The sequence below is a fragment of the Podarcis filfolensis genome (genome assembly GCF_964270895.1).
Source record: "Podarcis filfolensis genome assembly, chromosome: 3".
Taxonomy (NCBI): domain Eukaryota; kingdom Metazoa; phylum Chordata; class Lepidosauria; order Squamata; family Lacertidae; genus Podarcis; species Podarcis filfolensis.
This window is the reverse complement of record NC_139606.1, coordinates 80,471,873-80,491,649: the sequence shown is the minus strand read 5'-3', so window position 1 is coordinate 80,491,649 and position 19,777 is coordinate 80,471,873. Positions and strand designations below refer to the sequence as shown.

Here is a 19,777-nt window from a genome sequence, read left to right as displayed (position 1 = left end):
GCAGACAACATCTCTGCAGCCGACTGCTCCACAGCCACCTTCAGCCTCTTTTTCTATTTCCATGCTAATTTTAGCAACAGTGGTGGATGTACAGAAGTTGGACAGCGTTTAATGTTAGGGAAATGAGGTCTAGTATTTGAAGTCACTGCTCACACAGAAGAATAAAATTGTATAGTTGGAAGGGACCATGAGAATCATCTAGTCCAACTCCCTGCAATGCAGGAATCTTTTGCCCAATGTGGAGCTCGCATCCACGACCCTGATATCAAGAGTTTCATGCTGTAACAACTGAGCTACTCTCATTCCTATGTTCTGCTGTTTTCTAAGAGAAGTCTAAGGCATCAAAAACGTAATCACCTTCTTATATTACTCTTGTTAGAAAAATGCCTAGCTAGTGCCATTCTAAATTAAAGCTTTCTAAACACTGACATGTTTTAAAAATAAAAGTGAAAAGATTTACAAGAGGGATACCTGAATCACATGCAGCAGCACCTCTTTCCTTAAGATCTTCAGATATCCTTAACCCTACAAAACTCTCACGTTTCAGGGATTTTTCTTTCCTTATTAGCTGAAAAACACAACAGAATTCCTATTACTGAATTTTGTTTTTGTTTCATTTCATGCAGTACAGGTTATCATGCAGTGTAAGCTCCACACATTACATTTAGCACATTATAGAACACCCAGACATTTACTTGTAAAACTATGCCAAGAAAAAACTTCACAGTTTACCTTGCTTCGGAAGACCAGCGGCCTGCAACCAAAAAAGAAAATACAAAATAAACAGCTGCTTCCACCAAAATATTATTCACAAAAATCATCATCAAAACTAGACGACAAATCAGATTAGTTCTTTCCATGCTCTAATATTAGCACAGAAGTTTCCAACACTGAAACACTATCTGTGCCAGCATAGTTTTAAAGCACAGAGCCAGACCATATGCTAACGTCATTACAAACTGCCAATTATTATTTAATGGCCCATAAGGCAGTAAAAGTGGTGAAATCAATACAAGAAGTGCTCTTATAGAATGTGTTTATACAAATGTATCAGCTTTCAAAAAATTGTCCTGAATTGAAATTGACCACTCAAAGGAATTAACAGTGCTTTTTAGATCACTGAAAGTACCACCTGAATAGCACTACTTCCTGTTTCTAGCGACACAAGAGACTTAGGAGTGGATGGGAAGCTGTGAAAAACTAGCCTCTCCTAATATTTTGCAGCACATAGGCAGCACACTCAGTTTCCCCATTTTGCTCAGTCTTCTAGTCTTCCACAGAAATAGCAACATATTTAAAAAGTGGAAGAAAACCATAAAAATCACAACACTGGCAGGACAGCTCAACCTTTTAAATGTTGTGCTTTATACTTCAAGAGCCTATTTCCAATAAAACAAATTATAAAGTAAAAATAAAAGCTTAAAGACAAACATAGGTGATTATTAAAATGTTAACTGCACACAATTCTTACCATTGACAAGAAGCAATTTGTCCACAATGCAGTCCAGAGCTACACGGTGAGTTCTGCACGCAAAGCAGTGCTTCTGACACCCAAGCACCTTCATTTTACTGTCACTTATATATCACATTTTTTACATTGCCTTTCCACCAAGCAGCTCGGAACAGCGTCCTCAAACAATCACGATCCCCAATAAGTTTCATGGCCAAGAGGTTATGTAAGATCAGGTCTCTCTGGATTGCATCCAGCTCTCTGGCCACTACTCCACACTGGCACTCTAAGAATTCTCTCCCTTAATATGGCACTTGACAAGCAAATTCTGAAACAGTGGGAAGCGGCTTCAAATGCACTGAAGAGAGATTTCATTTTTTGGGGTGGAGGTGGGGGAGTTAAATGTTCCGGAAGCAATTCTTGGTGCATGTGACAAAGAAGCCTCTCGTTACTGGAGCCTCTGATGTGATAAATGCAACTATAGACCTGTAACACTTACTTTTAAAGTATTGTGACTGGTAAGTAGAATAACATTAAACACAGCCATGCTCTTGGATTTTAGTGCAACTAGCTGAATAACAGTTTATGATCCATAATAACAATGCCCCGTCCACACTGACTCATTTATTAATTCTCTATCCCACCCTTGCTCCAAGGAGCTCAGAGCAGAATACGTAACTTTCCCCCCCCCCAGCAATTTTATCCTTACAGCATTGTGAGAGTGATTCACTTATGAGATGGTGAGCTTGGGGAAGATACTAAGGAAGCCATCCCAACTACCCCATCTTCCCAGCAGAGCTAAATGGGGGTGCTGGGACCAGCACTGCATCCATAGCCCTGCTGTGCATAGTGACTGAAGTGGAAGGGAAGGCAGGTTGCCCTTCGATCAGAACCAGATTGAACTCTATGCTGTCATGTGATGGCAGGAGGGCCAGTTTGGGATCAGGTGGTTCCCCAGCCAGCTCGGCCCTGCCTTCTCTTCACCCTTGGAATGTCCTGTTTTGGGGCTTTCTGCTGCCTGCCACCAGCGGGGATGCTGGCAGTGGCACATCTGCCAGCCCATACATTTGGCAGGTGAAAGGGGAGCCCCTCATCAGCAGAATGACACTGGCATCACTCTGCAGCCAGCATGAAGCCATATCTCTAACCAATCTACCCCATTCCTGCCTAGAACAAAGGGGTTTGGATTGCTCTGTGTGTGAGCTTCAAGAAAGAGCAGGGATTTAAACCTGCATCTCCCCATTCTAAGCCCACCACATTACAACACAGAGAAAGCTAAAGACCAGCACACTGACTATTACAGAAGGCTCAAAACTGGATATTTTTATTTCCCCAAAACACATGCTATCTCATTAAACTTTACAACAAACCTGTAATGTAGGCCAGTATTATCCCCATACTTCAGACAGGGGTTGGGAGTGGTTTGTCTGAAAGCCGCCTAGTGAATTTTTGGCCAGGGTGATATTTATATTACGTCACTCTTAGGCTTTTATGCTACAGTACTGTAGTGCACAGAAAGAACAGTGGAAAAAGTCTACCTCATAGCAGCAGCACAAAAGAAGCCAAGTAATGCCAAGGACATAATTTTGGCCAGCGTGAGTTTTCCAGAACAGCTTTCAACGGGGAAGGCAGGACGAGAGTGGAAGAGGGAGAATCTCCAGTGCTCATGCAATTGGGAATGGAACTCAGAAAACCAGACAGGGTATTCCGCGCCCCCCTTAACCCATTTTAACAATCCTCACACTGGAGAAGATGAGGCTTTCTGGGGCAGCCAGAAATCTAATAGCTAAAAATACAATTCTCATTAAACATGGGCTGGAGTTTAAATAGTTACTTTGGGGGTTTGTGTGGCAGTGTTAATAATGGTAGAAAAGCAGGGGTGGGGAAGTAGGGAAGCCAGCAGTGCACTCTTCAGCCAGTAAATGAATGACATGGTGAAGGATACAGCAATAAGAGTAAAGTATGGGGACCAGAGAACTAGGGTAGAGAAAGGTAATTTAACAGGAATGTTGGAAGGTTGGAACAGTGGCAGGTAATAAGGAGGGGACAGGGACATGATGGAGGTGAGAAAGGGTAATAGGAGGAAACAAAATCAAAGTGGCATATAGGAGACATGATAGGCAACCTGTCAAGCAGAAACATGGAAGGTGGGAAAAATGTTTTGTAACAACCCTTCCCCTTTGTGGAAGTAAGATTCTTGTATACTTACTTCCTCACGTGTCATAAGCTCTCCTGGCCTATTGGACTGACCCTCCACTCCGCCCAGTCCCCTTAGCAAATTTGGTGTGTGCTCCCAGCACTGGTATTGGGGTAATCAGTATTAGTGGTCGACCCTTTCTGCATTGTTAAATATGTGAAGCTGCCTTACACCTGAGGTCCAGTGCTGAGGGCCTTCTGGCGGTTCCCTCACTGTGAGAGGTGAGGTTACAGGGAACCAGGTAGAGAGTTTTCTCAGTAGTGGCGCCCGCCCTGTGGAACTCCCTCCCATCAGATGTCAAGGAAATAAACAAGTATCTGACTTTTAGAAGACACCTGAAGGCAGCCCTGTTTAGGGAAGTTTTTAAATGTTTGATATTTTATGGTGTTTTTAATATTCTGTTGTGAGCTGCCCAGAGTGGCTGGGAAAACCAAGCCAGATGGGTGGGGTATAAGTAATAAATTATTATTATTACACCTAAAGATGTGGGACCACCATGGATGGCTCTTGCTGGTAGGCCAGTGAGCAGAGCCTCCAATGATTATCTTAATGCTTGGGTAAGTTCATGCAGGTGTAGGTGAGCCTTCAGATAATGTGGTCCCAAACTATTCTTTTAAGACAAAAACCTTGAAATAGGCCGGGAAATTAATAGGCAGCCAATGTAACTGACTCAGAAAAGGTGTAACATGATCCAATATGTAATAAGTATGGAGTTGGAAGGGGACTGCGCAGACAATTAGAGCCTGTGTCCTCTTCTGGCTTTCCATCCAATTTACTGTACCCAAAAAGTTTTGTCAGTCACCCATGAAGTCTGCAGCTGTTTAATTCCTGATCAAGCAAATATAATCCACACTTTGATCTTGGATTTGAGTGCGACCTGGTGTGCATTACCAAGACCACCAGGCAGGCACAGCCAGCAAGAATCACTACTGACATTGGCGGCTGTGAGCATTCCAACTGCCTCAAGCCAGCTGTCTGTAAAAAGAACTGTGTGCCGGTGACTAACTCATCCCCCGGAGCAAATATCACCTGCTCCACTCTAGGATTGGTCTGGAAACTTAGTGCTTCCAATGAGTTCTTACTCTCTGGGTGCAAGCATTTGGGCTAGAAGACAGTGAAGAAACAGGAACAATTATAGCTGAAATAGTGGGAAACCGACTCTGAACCATACTGAACATAGATTAAAACTGGGTAGATAGTATATTTATGTGCACCGGTAGATGTGTGTGAGGGGTGCAATTAGAATGGTATTGAATGAGCAACATATATTACATGATTTCTGTAAATACAGGCAACTCTCAAATATGTGGGTATTGCGTTCTGGGGATAGTGCGTAAAGCCAAAATCACGTATATTGAAAACACATTGAGTTCAATGGTGGGTGGGATTGCCAAAGTCATTTTTCCCAGACACGCACACCCTTTCCATTTTTTTCCTGCCAAGCATGTAAATCGTAATGCTCACAAGTTAAATGTGTGCAAGCTGCAAGTTACCTGTATGAGTCAGAACTGGGTGTGATACGTTAGTGGGGGGAGTATTGCATGTTTTGAGCTAGAATGTGCCTTTGACAAGAGGAAAAGGATCCCTGGATCTTAAGAAGTTTTCAAAATGTGCTGCTATGATTTTATTTTGGGAGCATCTTATTGTTTTATATTGTAGTTGTATTACAGTGCACTGTATTATATTGTAGTTTCTCAGTTTCATTGTTTTTTACATATTCATATTGTATTTTTTACATATTTTTTACATATTCATATTTGCTATTTTGTTAACTCATCAGAGACCGTCTTAAGTGGTATAAGAACACATGAAATAAAAATAAATAAAATTAGTATGCTCGTATGGCGAAGGAAAGCATGCTTTTGTGAAAAGTGGGAGTCTCCTTCACATTTGATTAATTTTGAAATACTTCAGGCACCAAACTTTGAATTTAAAACATTTATCTTCAGCAGTTAATTTGCGTAAACGGTTAGTGATCTTCCAAACCATGTGATCCAACCTCCTCTGTCACATGACAATTTCATCTTCCCCTTTCTGGTTAGCACTAATCATAGTAATCAGTTAAGATGTGGAAACCATGGTTAATGTTAAACACAGTTTTGACTATTGAGCTGTCACAGCAAAACTATGGTTAGGCAACCTTGGAAATAAAAGAGAGCCCATTGTATATTCCTTGTTCTTCCAAACCATTGTTTTGGAGGATTCCTAACATGATATTTTGAATTGAGACCAGGAAGATTTTGGCAATTTCATCTTCTAATAATTTTATTTAAAAATTTTCTTATCAAGAAATACAACAATGCACAAGTATTACAAGCAAACAAAGGAAAGTAATTAATCTAAAAATCCAGTCACAGTCCAGAATTCATGCTTAGTGTTTTGGGTTGTTTTTTTTTACATTTTCTCCCTTTGAGCATCAGCTCTTTGTGCTAAGTTGGCAAATGGCTTTTGAAAATCTGAACAGTTTCAACCACTTTATTCTGCTTTTCAAAGAAAACAGACTAGTGTTCATTTGGGCCACACAATCCTTGAGTGCACCTAAACACACACAAAAAGAGAATTGAACAATCGAACTAGTATTTTTATTACTTACTCTTGATGTGATGTGCAAAGTTTAGCAAGTTTGTCTAACTCTTCATTATTCAGGACTTTAGCAGAACGTTTTAGAGCTGGAACCTCGTTAGATGCTGCTGCTTTCCATTTTTTTTCTGCAACAACACACAATCATTTTATATTTTTGTATATTAAAAATATTTCAGTGTCTTCAAAAGCAAAATGTTTTGAATAGTCTCTAGACAAAGTGGATTCAACATAATGGAAAAACAAAAATTACAGCACAGAGTAACTGCAATGGTCCATTAAAAGCCAGAAACCTAACTGAAAATAATGATGTTCCTTTTCAAGGAAAATATATCATGATAAAATAAAGAACAACCACTGATCACTGTGCCTACACACAACAGTCACCACTAGGGAAATGTGCAGCTATTTTTATTTTGAAACCCAAAACTTATTCTACTATAATAAAAACAAGAGATTTCCCAACTATATGACACACTTACCCCACTGTTGTTGTATGGAAGAAAGATTTGCAAGTAGTTGCTCATGATATAACCGTTCAAGCTGAATAAATTTCATGGCTTTCTCGTCTGAATGAAAAACTAAAGGAAAATGCAGACCCCAAATGACAGTTGAGCATAGACAGTGTTTTTTTCCTAAAAAAAATGTTTACGGGTACTCTCATTTTCCTACTCATATTGAAATACTGTCCCTCAATGAGGCCAAACTTAGATTCACAAAATGTTTAGGGGTATTCATACCCCTGCGTACACCCCCCCGAAAAAAGCACAGCATAGATATAATGTATAATTGTGCTCAAAACTTGGCATGCACGTGCTACATGGACCCCATAATCAACTCTCTTAATCTTTCCCCCCTGTAGTCAGAAAGTTTTCCTTTTTTGGGCAATGAATTCTCTAGGATGAGTGTTTCCAGCAGTAATTTGCCATTCATATTTAAAGTTACTCAATTTTATGGAAAAAATACAACCAAGTACCACCTGGAAGCTCTTATTTCTTCAAATGACCAAATTCAAAAATAAAATAAATTTCTCTTTAAAGGGTAAAAGCTTCTCAGTTTTTGACTGCACATCTAGAATTAAGGGGCGAAAGCTAGCAAATACCACCAACATAATCTCTTCAGACTGCAAGTGCAAAAGAGGAAAATCAAAGCAGCTATAAACATCTAATGTTACATGGCTGAGTGGGGATTTGAACCCTGGTCTCCTTGGTCTTAGTCCAGCACTCTAACCACTATACCACACTGAATCTATGCAAAGCCTGACTAAATGCAAGCACCTCCTATATTAGATTCAAGTTCTTATGCTAGATTGAACCAGCTCATGTACACCCATGGTTCATGAACAATACCTTAGTGGTTTGTTTTTTGTTTTTACACTGTTCTTGCAGACACTGTTTTACACTGTTCTTTACACATTTGAGATAACAATTTAGTATTTATAGGTGTGTCCCCTGGAAATTAAGAAATCTGAATAACTGCTCTTAAATAATCATAATTTTTTCCACTTTGGCTTTAACCAGACCTGTTGCTGGAAACCTTCAGCCATATGCTGAGGGCAATGGCATAGAAATCAATCTTGATTTCAAAAAGGATACATTCTCCATCTTGAAAATATGTTTCAGCAATCTGTAACAGAAAGCAAAGAAGTAACTAACATTTTCAGATATTTATTATACCATTATCGCCCTTTATATCATCCTCCAGAAACCACCTCAGAATCTATATCCTGCCAAAAACGTACATGAATGTTGTACCCTAAACCATGGCTGAATATACTATTTGTGAGAAGCGAGATTATATATGTTTGGATGTTTCATATATGCAATAAATTAAGATTGTAGTCCTAGGTACACTGATCTGAGATTAAGTTCCAGTGAACACAGTGGACCACACTTTTGAGTAAGCGTGTATAGATGATTGCACTAAATTTATTTTCTACTCATTTTATCAAAGCAACACATATACAGAGAGAGAAGTAAGAGTTATAGCCACAAAGTTTATATACTTTCCAGCCTCTTCATCTTCAAGAACTTCTGCTACAGTCCTCAGGATTATAACCTACTATACCCACACACCTGGAAAGCAAATACTTGGGGTATTTAACTACTATGGCATCTTAAATACTAACAAATATATTGTGCCATAAACTTTTATGGACCAGTCCACTTTCATCACAGTCTTTGACCTACAAAAGCTTATGGCATGATGGACTTCCCTCAATAATCTAATGGGTTGGATCCAGACTAAATTAGCTCCCACATAAATCAATGGGACTAGGAACATAAGGTGCTGCCTTTCACTGAGACAGACTCTAACTCACTCTAACTCTAACTCACTCTAACTCAGTGGCTTTCCATTATTTCAGCTGATAAAATCTCTCATAGTATGGCCACAGAGAAACCAAGGCAGGTCTTTTTTTACTACCTCATGGAGGCACAGGGGGAGGACTCTTGAATCCATCTGCTCAAATTCTTCTCGAAGAAGAGAGAAGAGGGCCTGCAAAGTCTGGGTTGGATCCTTTTGGGGAAAGTTTGCATTGGTCTTGTTTCCATCTTCATCTGATGTAGAACCCGTTGCTGTAATGCCAGTCTTCTCTTGCTTGGCTGCTGCGGTGTTCAACAAGAACAGTTGTGGAGTCTCAGAAACATTTCAACATATAGGGTTCTGTTCAAAATTGAATGAGCAAACATCAGCTCACACTGGGGGACTTCCCATCTCTCCTCCCTGAGCCCATGGAAAGCCACTCTGGGGGTCAAGGGCCTTTTAGGAAGGGAAATGGGCTGTAGCAAAAGAGGCCACATTGGCTACAAAATGGGTATAGCTTAATAGTAGTAGTACTTGATCAATGCTCCTTTGGGAGCAAAAGCAACAAGAGCCAGGATTTATACTATAAAATATTGTATTAAACTATTGTATTTAAACTATAAAATATTGTATTAAAGATGGCATAAAAAGATTACCTTCAAAAGAATTGGTTATTTTCATGGCAACGTGTGACCTTCACTATGTTTGTGTCATGCCAAATTAGCATTTGTTTAAAAATGCTATCATGCTTTGGAATATCTTTCAGATATATTTCAGATATTCCAAAGACATTTGTAAAGCTAATTGTGAGTGTTGCATATAATGATGGAAGTGGCATTCAAACAAACAAACTTAAAATGGAAGAAAAAAAAATTAACTTTATGGGAAATTGATTTCACAGTGTTGTTGTGCAAATATTGACTAAATTCTGCAACCATTTCCCCAAAGTCACTCCTGTTTGAATTAATATAGTTCAGGCTGAAAAAATTCAGCAGTACCACCTTTACGGCCCTTACTCAGGACCACTCCCTGAAAGCTAGGCTCATCAATGTAATTATAAAACTACAATTATTCTGTTATAAAAGCCACTACCAACACAGATAAAAAGAACAGAATACAAAAAGCACCTATACCTACCCTTGGAAGACACAAACCTACAACACAAGACAAAAGAACATGTGCCCTCATTGTTTGGGCATTTTCTGATACAGAGAACGAAAGCATGTCATCATTACAAACTCTTTCCTAGCACCTGTTAAGTTCCCTCCTTTCTTGTTTCTGTTTTCCAACATACACCACAGACCACCAGTTTTGAATTCTACATCTAATCCCTTTGCAATCACTAGCTTAATCTTTAACTTGATTGTTCCACCTGTTGGGAGACTAAAATATCTGTTTCTCTTTATCCACATCAAAAACATTTACATAAATATACAGCATTTGTTGAACAGCGCCGAAAATTGTTTTTGGTACAGGAAGAATTAAGAGTGAACATGAATTCTCAGAATGGAACTGACCCAATTAGGTTCCTAAGATAGATCTGTAAGACAACACTATTATTCTTTCTTAGGAAAAGATACTACAAAAGATTGTTGCTCAGCTCAACCCTTGACTTATTTATTACACTATGCAAACACACTGCCCTCCCTTGAAATCTCTACATTCCTGAAAACAAACCTGCATTGCCTTTACATGCATAAATGTGACATCTCATTTTTCTCTGGTCACAGAAACCACAGCTGATATGTGAAAAACAAACTCAGAACAAGAAGATTGACAGGTCAAATGAACAAGAATGTATTAATTAGAGCAAACCTAAACCCTTTGTGTTGGCTAAGAAGCCAGCTTCAGAAATATCAGTTTGAAGTTGGCATGCTTTGAAACTAACCAGAATTTGTTATAATCTACGATTCCTAGTTCAGATGACCGGCCAAGCTAATACAGGGAAACTGAATGCTGGTGGAGTCCTTCTACCAACCATGTGGTAGGAAGGAAAGTGTGAACCTAAGATGGCAAAGTGCTAACCTAAGCTTCTGATCCATTATAAGCAAAAAAGGTCTACGCTGGATTCTGTTTTACATGAAATAGCTTGCACAACAAATCCTTACGTTGTGATATCTTGTTTCTGCCATGTTTGTATCTCCTTAAAATAATCAAGAAAAAAACAAATTTAACATTTAAATTGTCACTGTAGTAGAGCTTAGACTGTATGAAAAGTATCTTTTCAGTCTTCAACTATGCAAATCTAAATTGCCTTATTTTAAGCAGTTTATTAGCTGTACACAAGACAGTATTCAAAATGGAAATATGAACTTATCATACACCCATTTCTATACACCCCAAGTATTTGCCAGTTCAGTCCTTCTTAATATGATAATGCCATCTAACCAGATGATGAAGATGAGTGATTGCCATTTAAAAAAATATGTTCAACAGAATACATTTCATACAGTGTAGAAAATCATACAGGCAGAAAATAAAAAGGGTTAACTAACACCTTATGAAAGAGGGTGTGACGGATTTCATGGAAGAAGTATTGTAAAAGGGAGTTGCAGATGGCAAAATCAAAGGTTTAGGTGTATTCGACACATTACATTTATTATATTTGCTGTATGGCCTGCTTTATAGGTCACATTAAACCACATTCAAAGCAAACTATTGTTTAAGGTGAACAATGTGTTGGAGCATGCTGCTCAAGAGTTCCCATCTCACACTTCCCCTGTTGTTGCTGCCACTGCACCATAAACAAAGCAAGCCAGAGTTTGGCCTGTCATTTTGTCTGAAACCAGGCTCACTGCCTACCCACCCCCCAAAACGAGCTACAAGTTGTAAACCAGTAACAAAGCTTGAATATTGGTTGTGGCTTGTTGGGAGAGAAGCAAACCATGGACCTGAGTGTGGTGTGTGAACTGGGCCATAAAATAAACTATTTTGGACCTTAAGTTGCCTCTGTGTGGCGACTAGAACTGGGGGCAACTTCTGCTACATGGGCATCTCAGCTCAGATTCCCGGCAGATAACTCTACCTGGCAAGCAGAAATGCTTGCACTGACAGAGCAATTAAATCAGTATGACATTGAAATTCCTTCCTATTATTTTTATCAATTGAAAACAAAAATTAGTTTTTAATAGCATCTACTCTTCATATACTTGGGTGGCGCTGTGGGTTAAACCACAGAGCCTAGGGCTTGCCGATCAGAAGGTCGGCGGTTCGAATCCCCGCAACAGGGTGAGCTCCCGTTGCTCGGTCCCTGCTCCTGCCAACCTAGCAGTTCGAAAACACGTTAAAGTGCAAGTAGATAAATAGGTTCTGCTCCGGTGGGAAGGTAAACGGCGTTTCCGTGAACTGCTCTGGTTCGCCAGAAGCGGCTTAGTCATGCTGGCCACATGACCCGGAAGCTGTACGCCAGCTCCCTCAGCCAATAAAGCGAGATGAGTGCCGCAACCCCAGAGTTGTCTGTGACTGGACCTAATGGTCCAGGGGTCCCTTTACCTTTACCTTTTACTCTTCAAACAACACTACTTTCTCTTGTAAGAAAATGGCTTGTTAACATTTGCCTTCTAGGTGAATGCATTCTAGGTGCATGCTTCACCTGTCAGGTTTGCAGAGCTGGCTGGGAAGGTAGTGGCCTTGTAGAGAAGATATAGAAAGACCACACTTTTTGAGAACAGTAATCATAGAAGGAGATACACCCAAGTCACGTTATAGGTTAAAGGCCTGTACTATGAGCAAACAAAATGTATATTGTGGAAGTTGTTGTACCTTTCCTGCTGGAACTTTTTGTTTTCCTTGAACACCTTTTTTCAGAGTCACCTTTTTCTAAAATGAGCATTTCATCTGCAGCGAAGCTTCTAGATGGCTTATCGCTTTCATCTTCTTGGCAGGAGGATGTGTAGTCTCCACTGTCCTCATTATTATTAATGCTGTCCTGCTCAACCTTTCCCATTGTGTCGCCACTGCTTTTCAGAGTATCGTGCTTGCTTCCATTAAGCTGATTTTCATTTTCATCTGGTGAAGAAGCTAAGCAAGCTTTGATCTTTTCCACAAGTGTGTCGGTACGAAGTGAGCCTTGTAAACTTAACTGCAGGTCATTTGTAGGAGATTCCCTGTCATCCATTAGAGCGTTCCTAGGGTGAACTTTATATCCACTTAGCACAAATGATTTTCAGCTCTAGAAAGGAAAAAAAGGCATTGAGATTTATAATAATCAAAATCCAAGTCATGTTTTGACTACCTAGCTATATTAGATTATATAGTCCAGCCTTGTATTTAAGCACTCGCCTGGTTACCACCATAGGATAGGTAATCAGGAACTGCATGTAAGCGAGTGCATGGAATTCCGCCCAGGCAACGAGAACAGGTTGGCAAAGGACTGACAAGAGCTCTGTCATTCCTTCAGTACTCCTCAGACAAGCAGCACAGAGCTCTCAGCAAGGGTGATATCTGATGGGCTCCCTCCTCTGTCAGTGGGCCCTGAAGGGCTTACCTGGCAGCAGGGCCAGGCAGCTGAGGGGACTGACACCATTTTGATTCCCAACAATGCCCCAGAGTGACACTGTATGGCACATTGTGGAAAATAAAAAGGGCTTGTCTTGTGCTGCTCAGAGCGCCAGGCTGTGGGGGAATTAAAGTGGGAACACGGCAGGCATCAGCACAGGACAGTTGCCCGCGGAAACCAGGTGCTGACTGTCCTCCAGAGGCAAGCAATGTTTTTTGCAGGCCTTTAACTTTTGTGGATTCTGTTTTTCCACAAGGCTAGTCAAAGAGGTTCAAGGGATTGGACTAGATGACCCTTGGGACCCCTTCCAACTCTACAATTCTATGATTCTATGAGAGTAAACTAAACTGTGTGCATTGGCAGACTTTACAGCTTCCATATTTCAGTGGGGCTCTGTGTGACGAAAATATTCAGTGTCCCCACCTCTCGCCTGTCATTCTATATCATAGTTGTGGCGTCTCTAAGGCTCCATGCCCAGTACAACTGAACCAGTTGAGCTCCCCTAAAACCGCCTCTGCTGTACATATCATTCTGGCAATTTAATCCAAGAAGGGTAGCATTCAGTGGTAAAATACCAGCACCGTACTTTGTGGAGTAGTAAATTCAAATAAAAGCTCAACACTCAGAAATATGCAGATGTGACAACAGCCATACAAGAAATATGTAAAATAACTAAACAAGTATTAGACTTCACCCCAGAATTGGCCCTACTAAACATCTTCCAAGACAACAGTGCCCATTTACACCACAAAGAACTCATAACCCACCTACTTTCAGCAGCCAGAAACACCATAACCAGACACTGGAGAGACCTGTCAGGAGTAAGCATGGACCAATGGTACCAAATAGTATGGGAAACAGCCCTACTAGAAAAATTAACTAATAAACTGAAACTGACACGGGGACAAACAGAAGAAGACACCTTCACCCCGGTATGGCTCCCCTTTATCACATACACAGCCCAACAGGACAACGACAATAATCCACCAACAGCATACAAATCAATATGGCTAACCTGATCCAAAACACCCACCCACCTCACTCACACACGAAAACAAAGATCACCACAGCCAATCACAAACAAACAACCACACCCTAGGCCAACCCCAACCTCTCTCACCACCAAAGGAACACAAGTGAACAACACAAGCACGCTGACACCAAACTCTACATACATTAAGCATAATAGAAACACCGCTACCCGACCCCACCCCCATCCATCTCCCCTCCCTCCACCCCCCTTTCTTTTTTCCTTTCTTTTTTCTTCTCTCCCTAATGCCTCATCAAATGAAACGGATTTGTAAAAATGTTACATGGAAGAAAAAAATACGAGGCATTACACTTACACTGTAAAACAAGAAAACCCTTAATAATTTTTTTTTAAAAAAAAGAAATATGCAGATGTATATTTGTTAAAACTACAAATTACCTAGATTAGCCATTCACTAATGGCTAATCTAGATCCACCCACTAATTGAAAATCTGCTATTTAACAACAAAATGACTAGCTAAAGAAAGGGGCCTCCATATAATTAAGAAAATTGTCCTACCAGCCCTAACATTTAGCAATTAAATGAATTACACATTTGTGATGCACTTTGCAAACCTTAAACATCACAACTGCTACCATAAGCAGGCATTGGCTTTCACACCCTTTTTTTTTTTTTACAATGGAGGAAAATGAAGAAGAAATACTTACGGTAAATGACTGCCTAACAAAGAGGAAATCAGGCAAGACTGTACTTAAACAAATGAACATCTGTGATCTTTGAACAGCCACTTCACATACAAATGGGTGATATTTAACCAAGTCATATTCAGAGCAAACCTACCGAAAGCAATAGATATTGGTGGGTCTTTTCTGAATATGATCAATGTGGGATATATTCTATAAACGAGAAAACTTTATTTATTTATTTATTTATTTATTTGCTGACTCACCCATCCACCCAAGGCTTGTTAGTTCAGGAAACAAGACAGCAGAATGGGACAAACTGCCTGTAACCAGTGCAGTGCTGTAAAACACATTACTCCAGCATGCAGGGAGCTATATGAGCAGATATGGGACACTCCTGCCAATGGGAGCTTAGTCTGGATCTAAGAAGTAGTTTTTAATTCAGTTAAATTATTTCACATTTTACACTACTTAAAAACCTATATTCTGACTTCTAAACTGAAGCTGATAGTATCCAGTTTGTATCTTTTATCTATTGTACCTTTAGATTTACTGTTATCTAACTCACCTCCTCTTCCTATTTACTTCCTCTAGTATATTTGTAGTGTTCCAGCAAAGCTTTCCAGTTAGCTAAGGGAGACTAACATTTCCTGCTGAACCACTAGCAGCTTACTAAGCAAACTTGCTCAAGCTATTCTACCTGGGTGTTGTTTGGTAAATTTCTTGTGCTTATTAACAAGGATGATTGAGCATGAGCAAATACCAGCAAACATGCTCACTAAAGCAGCTGGTGCAACATTAATATAGAACCATAGAGTCGGAAAGGACCCAAGAGTCATCTAGTCCAGCCCCCTGCAATGCAGGAATCTCCGCTAAAGCATCCATGACAGTTGGCCATCCAACCTCTGCTTAAAAACCTCCAAGGAAGGAGAGTCCACCACCTCTCGTGGGAGTCTGTTACACTCCTGAACAGCTCTTACCATCAGAAAGTTTTTTCAAATGTTTAGTCGGAATCTCCTTTTTTGCAACTTGAAGCCATTGGTTCGAGTCCTACCCTCCAAAGCAGGAGAAAACAAGCATGCTCCCTCTTCCATGTGACAGCTCTTAAGATATTTGAAGATGGCTATCCTATCTCCTCGCAGTCTCCTCTTTTCCATGCTAAACATACCCAGCTCCTTCAAGCGCTCCTCATAAGGCTTAGTTTCAAGACCTTTGATCATCTTGGTTGTCCTCCTCTGCAGATGTTTCAGCTTGTTAACATCCTTCTTAAATTGTGGTGCCCAGAATTGGACACAGTATTCCAAGTGTGGTCTGACTAAGGCAGAATAGAGTGGTACTATTACTTCCCTTGATCTGGACACTATACTTCTGTTGATGCAGCCTAGAATGCCATTAGCTTTTTTTTGCTGCTGCATCAACCTGTTGACTCATGTTAAGCTTGTGGTCCACCAAGACCCCTGGATCTTTTTCACATGTACTGCTAGTAAGCTAGCTGTCCCCCATCCTATATTTGTGCATCTGGTTCTTCCTGCCTAAGTATAGAACTTTACGATTGTCCCTACTGAAATTCATTTTGTTAGCTTGCGCCCAGTTCTCCAATCTGTTATGGTCATTTTGAATTCTGATTCTATCTTCTGCGGCATTAGCTATCCCTCCCAGTTTGGTGTCACCTGCAAATTTGATGAGCATCCCCTCAATTCCTTCATAGACATCATTTATAAAGATGTCGAACAATAACGGGCCCAGGACAGAACCCTGTGGCACCCCACTTGTCATTTTTTTCAGTATGATGTTGTTGTTTAGTTGTTTAGTCGTGTCCGACTCTTCGTGACCCCATGGACCAGAGCACGCCAGACAGTTCCAGTATGATGAGGAACCACTAATAAGTACTTTTTGGGTTCAGTCAGTCACCCAACTACAAATCCACCTAACAGTTACCTCATTCAACCCACATTTTACCAGCTTCCTTGCGATAATATCATGGGGTATTTTGTCAAAAGCCTTACTGAAATCAAGATACACTATGCCCACAGCATTTCCCTGATCCACCAAGTTTGTGATTCCATGAAAAAAAAATCAGATTGGTCTGACGTGTCTTATTTTCAGCACCAGGGAATGTGCCACCTAAGAACTTGTCACCTCTTCACTGTTGTGCCCAGCAGAGGGGCTGTGGTATGAGTATACTGTGTTTTGCTTTAGGTCACTTACATGTTTTCACTACCTTTAAATCTTATGGCAGATAGTGGTGGCACAGACATTATGTGAGAAATGGGAGGGAGGGGAGTGAAATAGTAATAGCAGCAGCCAGCCCACCTGACTGCTGGCCAGTGTGCCACAACCATTGTGGTAGGTGGTCCTGCAGGCAATATATGAGAGGGCATGTTCACCACCTACGGAACATGGCTCAATGTGGCTTATGAAAGGGCTGACCCTGGTGCCAGGTGAAGGGATTTTGATTCACACAGAGGTTTTAAACAATTTTAAACAACCATCTCACTGTATCAGTTGCATTTTAATGTGTAACTCGCACTGTACCAGAAAGATTTCCACCCTGCATTTAGTAGGTTTTAAAATATTAATTTAATTATTTGTAAAACCACCCAGGTAACATGTGTTGTTGTGTGGCCATATAAATCTAATAATAAAATAAATAAAATAAGTAGCTGCGACCCAAGACTTTTTTTTGCATCGGGAATGATCCAGCCTAATTCAGTCTGCAGAGCACCTCTATTCCATATTAAAAAGGCTGCAGATTTGCAGACTGGGCTTTTTAAAAATCTCACCCACCAGTACCCTCTCAGTTCCTCCCCTTCACATCTTATCTGAAGACAATCTCATTACTTTGTGATATTTCAATTGGTTGCAACGTGGCATGAACCTTTTTCTGTTTTAGCCTAATTATACCGAGCAGTTCTTCATTGCACCCTGAAGAATTAAACTCCACAATATCAGTCATTATAATGCTCTGTAAGAGGCAGGGTTGGTTTTTCATTACTGGCTATTCATATGATGGAAGAAAAATAGTGATATTGTATTCTGAGGAGGCCTGCAATTAAGGGTGTTTCACTAAAACAAATACTTTAACTCCTTCTCTCTTTTCAACACTTTTATACGAACGGGAATAGCTTGATTATGGATTAAAGTGCACAAAGGATTTAAGGAAATTTTGCATTCTGAACCCAGATTATGCTAAGGAACCACAAGAGAGTATATGGGGAGTGAAATAAACATCTGGCTCTTGGTCTCTCAGCTGCATGGCAAAACTGCTGAAGCTTGACTAACATTTGACACCTGTTGCTTCATATGCGGATTAAAGACCACAAAAATCAAGTGCTGTCCCTATTTTACACATAACAAAATTAAGGTAAAAATATACACAAGTTAATCCATATATCGTCAACAGGCTACTAACAAATCATTTGCTTAGCCCAATACTTCTGGTTAAGAGATTCAGGAGGAAATTCTCAGGTTATTCTGGCTAATAATCTGAAATACAAGTAACCCATAATGTCTCATTTATACTAAATTGCACAACATGTGCACTACAAAATGAAGTGCACTACATAAATGAAGCATACAACATTTGCACTGGTTTAATAATAATAATAATTTAAAAACACACAATGCCACCTTCGTAAATTAAGAATAATTCTCAACAATCAATAAATCAAGATCATCATCATAAAGACAGGGACATTCAATGGGAATTACTCCAGATGTTTTTGATTAGGGTTGCGGGGGAGAGACAGAGGAAGAATTATTTAGGATGCAAAATCTTTTTCCAGCCCAACTTTCCAACAGAGATAATTGCCACTCAGTGTAACTGCCCCACAATGCGGCCTCATTAGTAGTTTCTCTCATCATGAGATGATTGTGTTATGTACAATCTCATTAGTGAGTATGCTCACTATCAGAAAATCTCCTTAATCTAACCTCTTGACTGTTTATGTCAGCTGGATGTTTTCTCTCCACAAAATAATGTGCTGAGAGTAAAAATACTGCTCTGTAAGCTCTTTGGGAAGTAAGCTCCTTATTTCTTCACTTCCCCTTCTCCTGAGCTTGAACTGAACATACAAATTCTGAGGTCCCTTCAAAATGTAGAAAATATGCAGCAATACATTTTATACTAACTGTGCAACGTGTAAGTTGTTTATCTATGAAAATCATATGATCTTCAAACATAATCCTTATCTATCTATCTATCTATCTATCTAACTATCAAATTTACATCCTACCCTTCCCTCCCAAAGGCAGCAAATATATTTGTAATTTTGTTGTTGTTTAGTCGTTTAGTAATAAAAACATCTAAAAACAATCAAACACAGTGAAACATTTTATTTTCATGTTATACTCCATTCAAAACTTTTTTAAAAAATCAAAATACAACTTATAAACACATAAATAAATGAATTCAACTAATCGTGTGTCTGAACATGCCGGCCAAAACACAAATATTTTCAGCAAGCATCTAAAGAATACAACAGTGGCACCTGCCTAATGTCAGTTAGGAGTTCCAAAGTAAGGTGTGGTGCCTAATGAACGCAGTACAGACACTGCATGAAACTTGTAGAAGTGTAACTTCTGCAGATCATTTATGTAGATATTATCGCTGATGCAGACACAATGCTATACAACGAACAAGGGAAGAACATTAGAATTCATGAAAAAGGAGCATTGTCATACTATGGTCTGCTCCCAATCATTTAACCAAGAGTGGCAGCATAATGTAACCCCTGTGTGGGACCATGGGGTAGAGATGGGGAAACACGTGATAGAAAACCTGGTTTTAAAGAGTGAAATGCAGCTTGAATCACCCAAATTCAGTAATTACTGACGACAGAGGCACCAGCTTCTCCAGAAGGTGTGAGGTGTCTGCGCATGCGACGTCCTTTGATATTGAGGGACCCCAGCCCACGGTTACCCTTTGTCTGCTAGCACTGCTTCGCACAAAGAGAGACAGAAATAGGGTGGAGAAGTCTTACTGCTGCAGGAAACAGGAAGTGGCATTAGACACACCTGGGGAATGCCTGATTGCAAAAGGCACAGGCTTGGGCCATGTGAGAGCCGAAAGAT

General features: G+C 40.1%; 1 protein-coding gene across 4 annotated transcripts in view; it reads right to left on the bottom strand.

Annotated features, from left to right (window-relative positions):
• CNST (consortin, connexin sorting protein) overlaps positions 1-19,777 on the bottom strand; it is a 41,346-nt gene that overhangs the window by 14,491 nt on the left and 7,078 nt on the right. For 3 of the 4 annotated variants that reach the window (XM_083604291.1, XM_083604292.1, XM_083604293.1), the window contains exons 3-9: positions 12,294-12,702; positions 8,652-8,833; positions 7,823-7,853; positions 6,710-6,796; positions 6,241-6,355; positions 733-754; positions 472-568 (exon numbers count right to left, since the gene is read on the bottom strand). In XM_083604291.1, the coding sequence (XP_083460417.1) occupies positions 472-568; positions 733-754; positions 6,241-6,355; positions 6,710-6,796; positions 7,823-7,853; positions 8,652-8,833; positions 12,294-12,648 (889 nt within the window). In that variant the 5' untranslated portion in view covers positions 12,649-12,702. The remainder of the gene's footprint in view (positions 1-471; positions 569-732; positions 755-6,240; positions 6,356-6,709; positions 6,797-7,822; positions 7,854-8,651; positions 8,834-12,293; positions 12,703-19,777) is intronic. The other variant, XM_083604294.1, reaches the window with a different exon arrangement.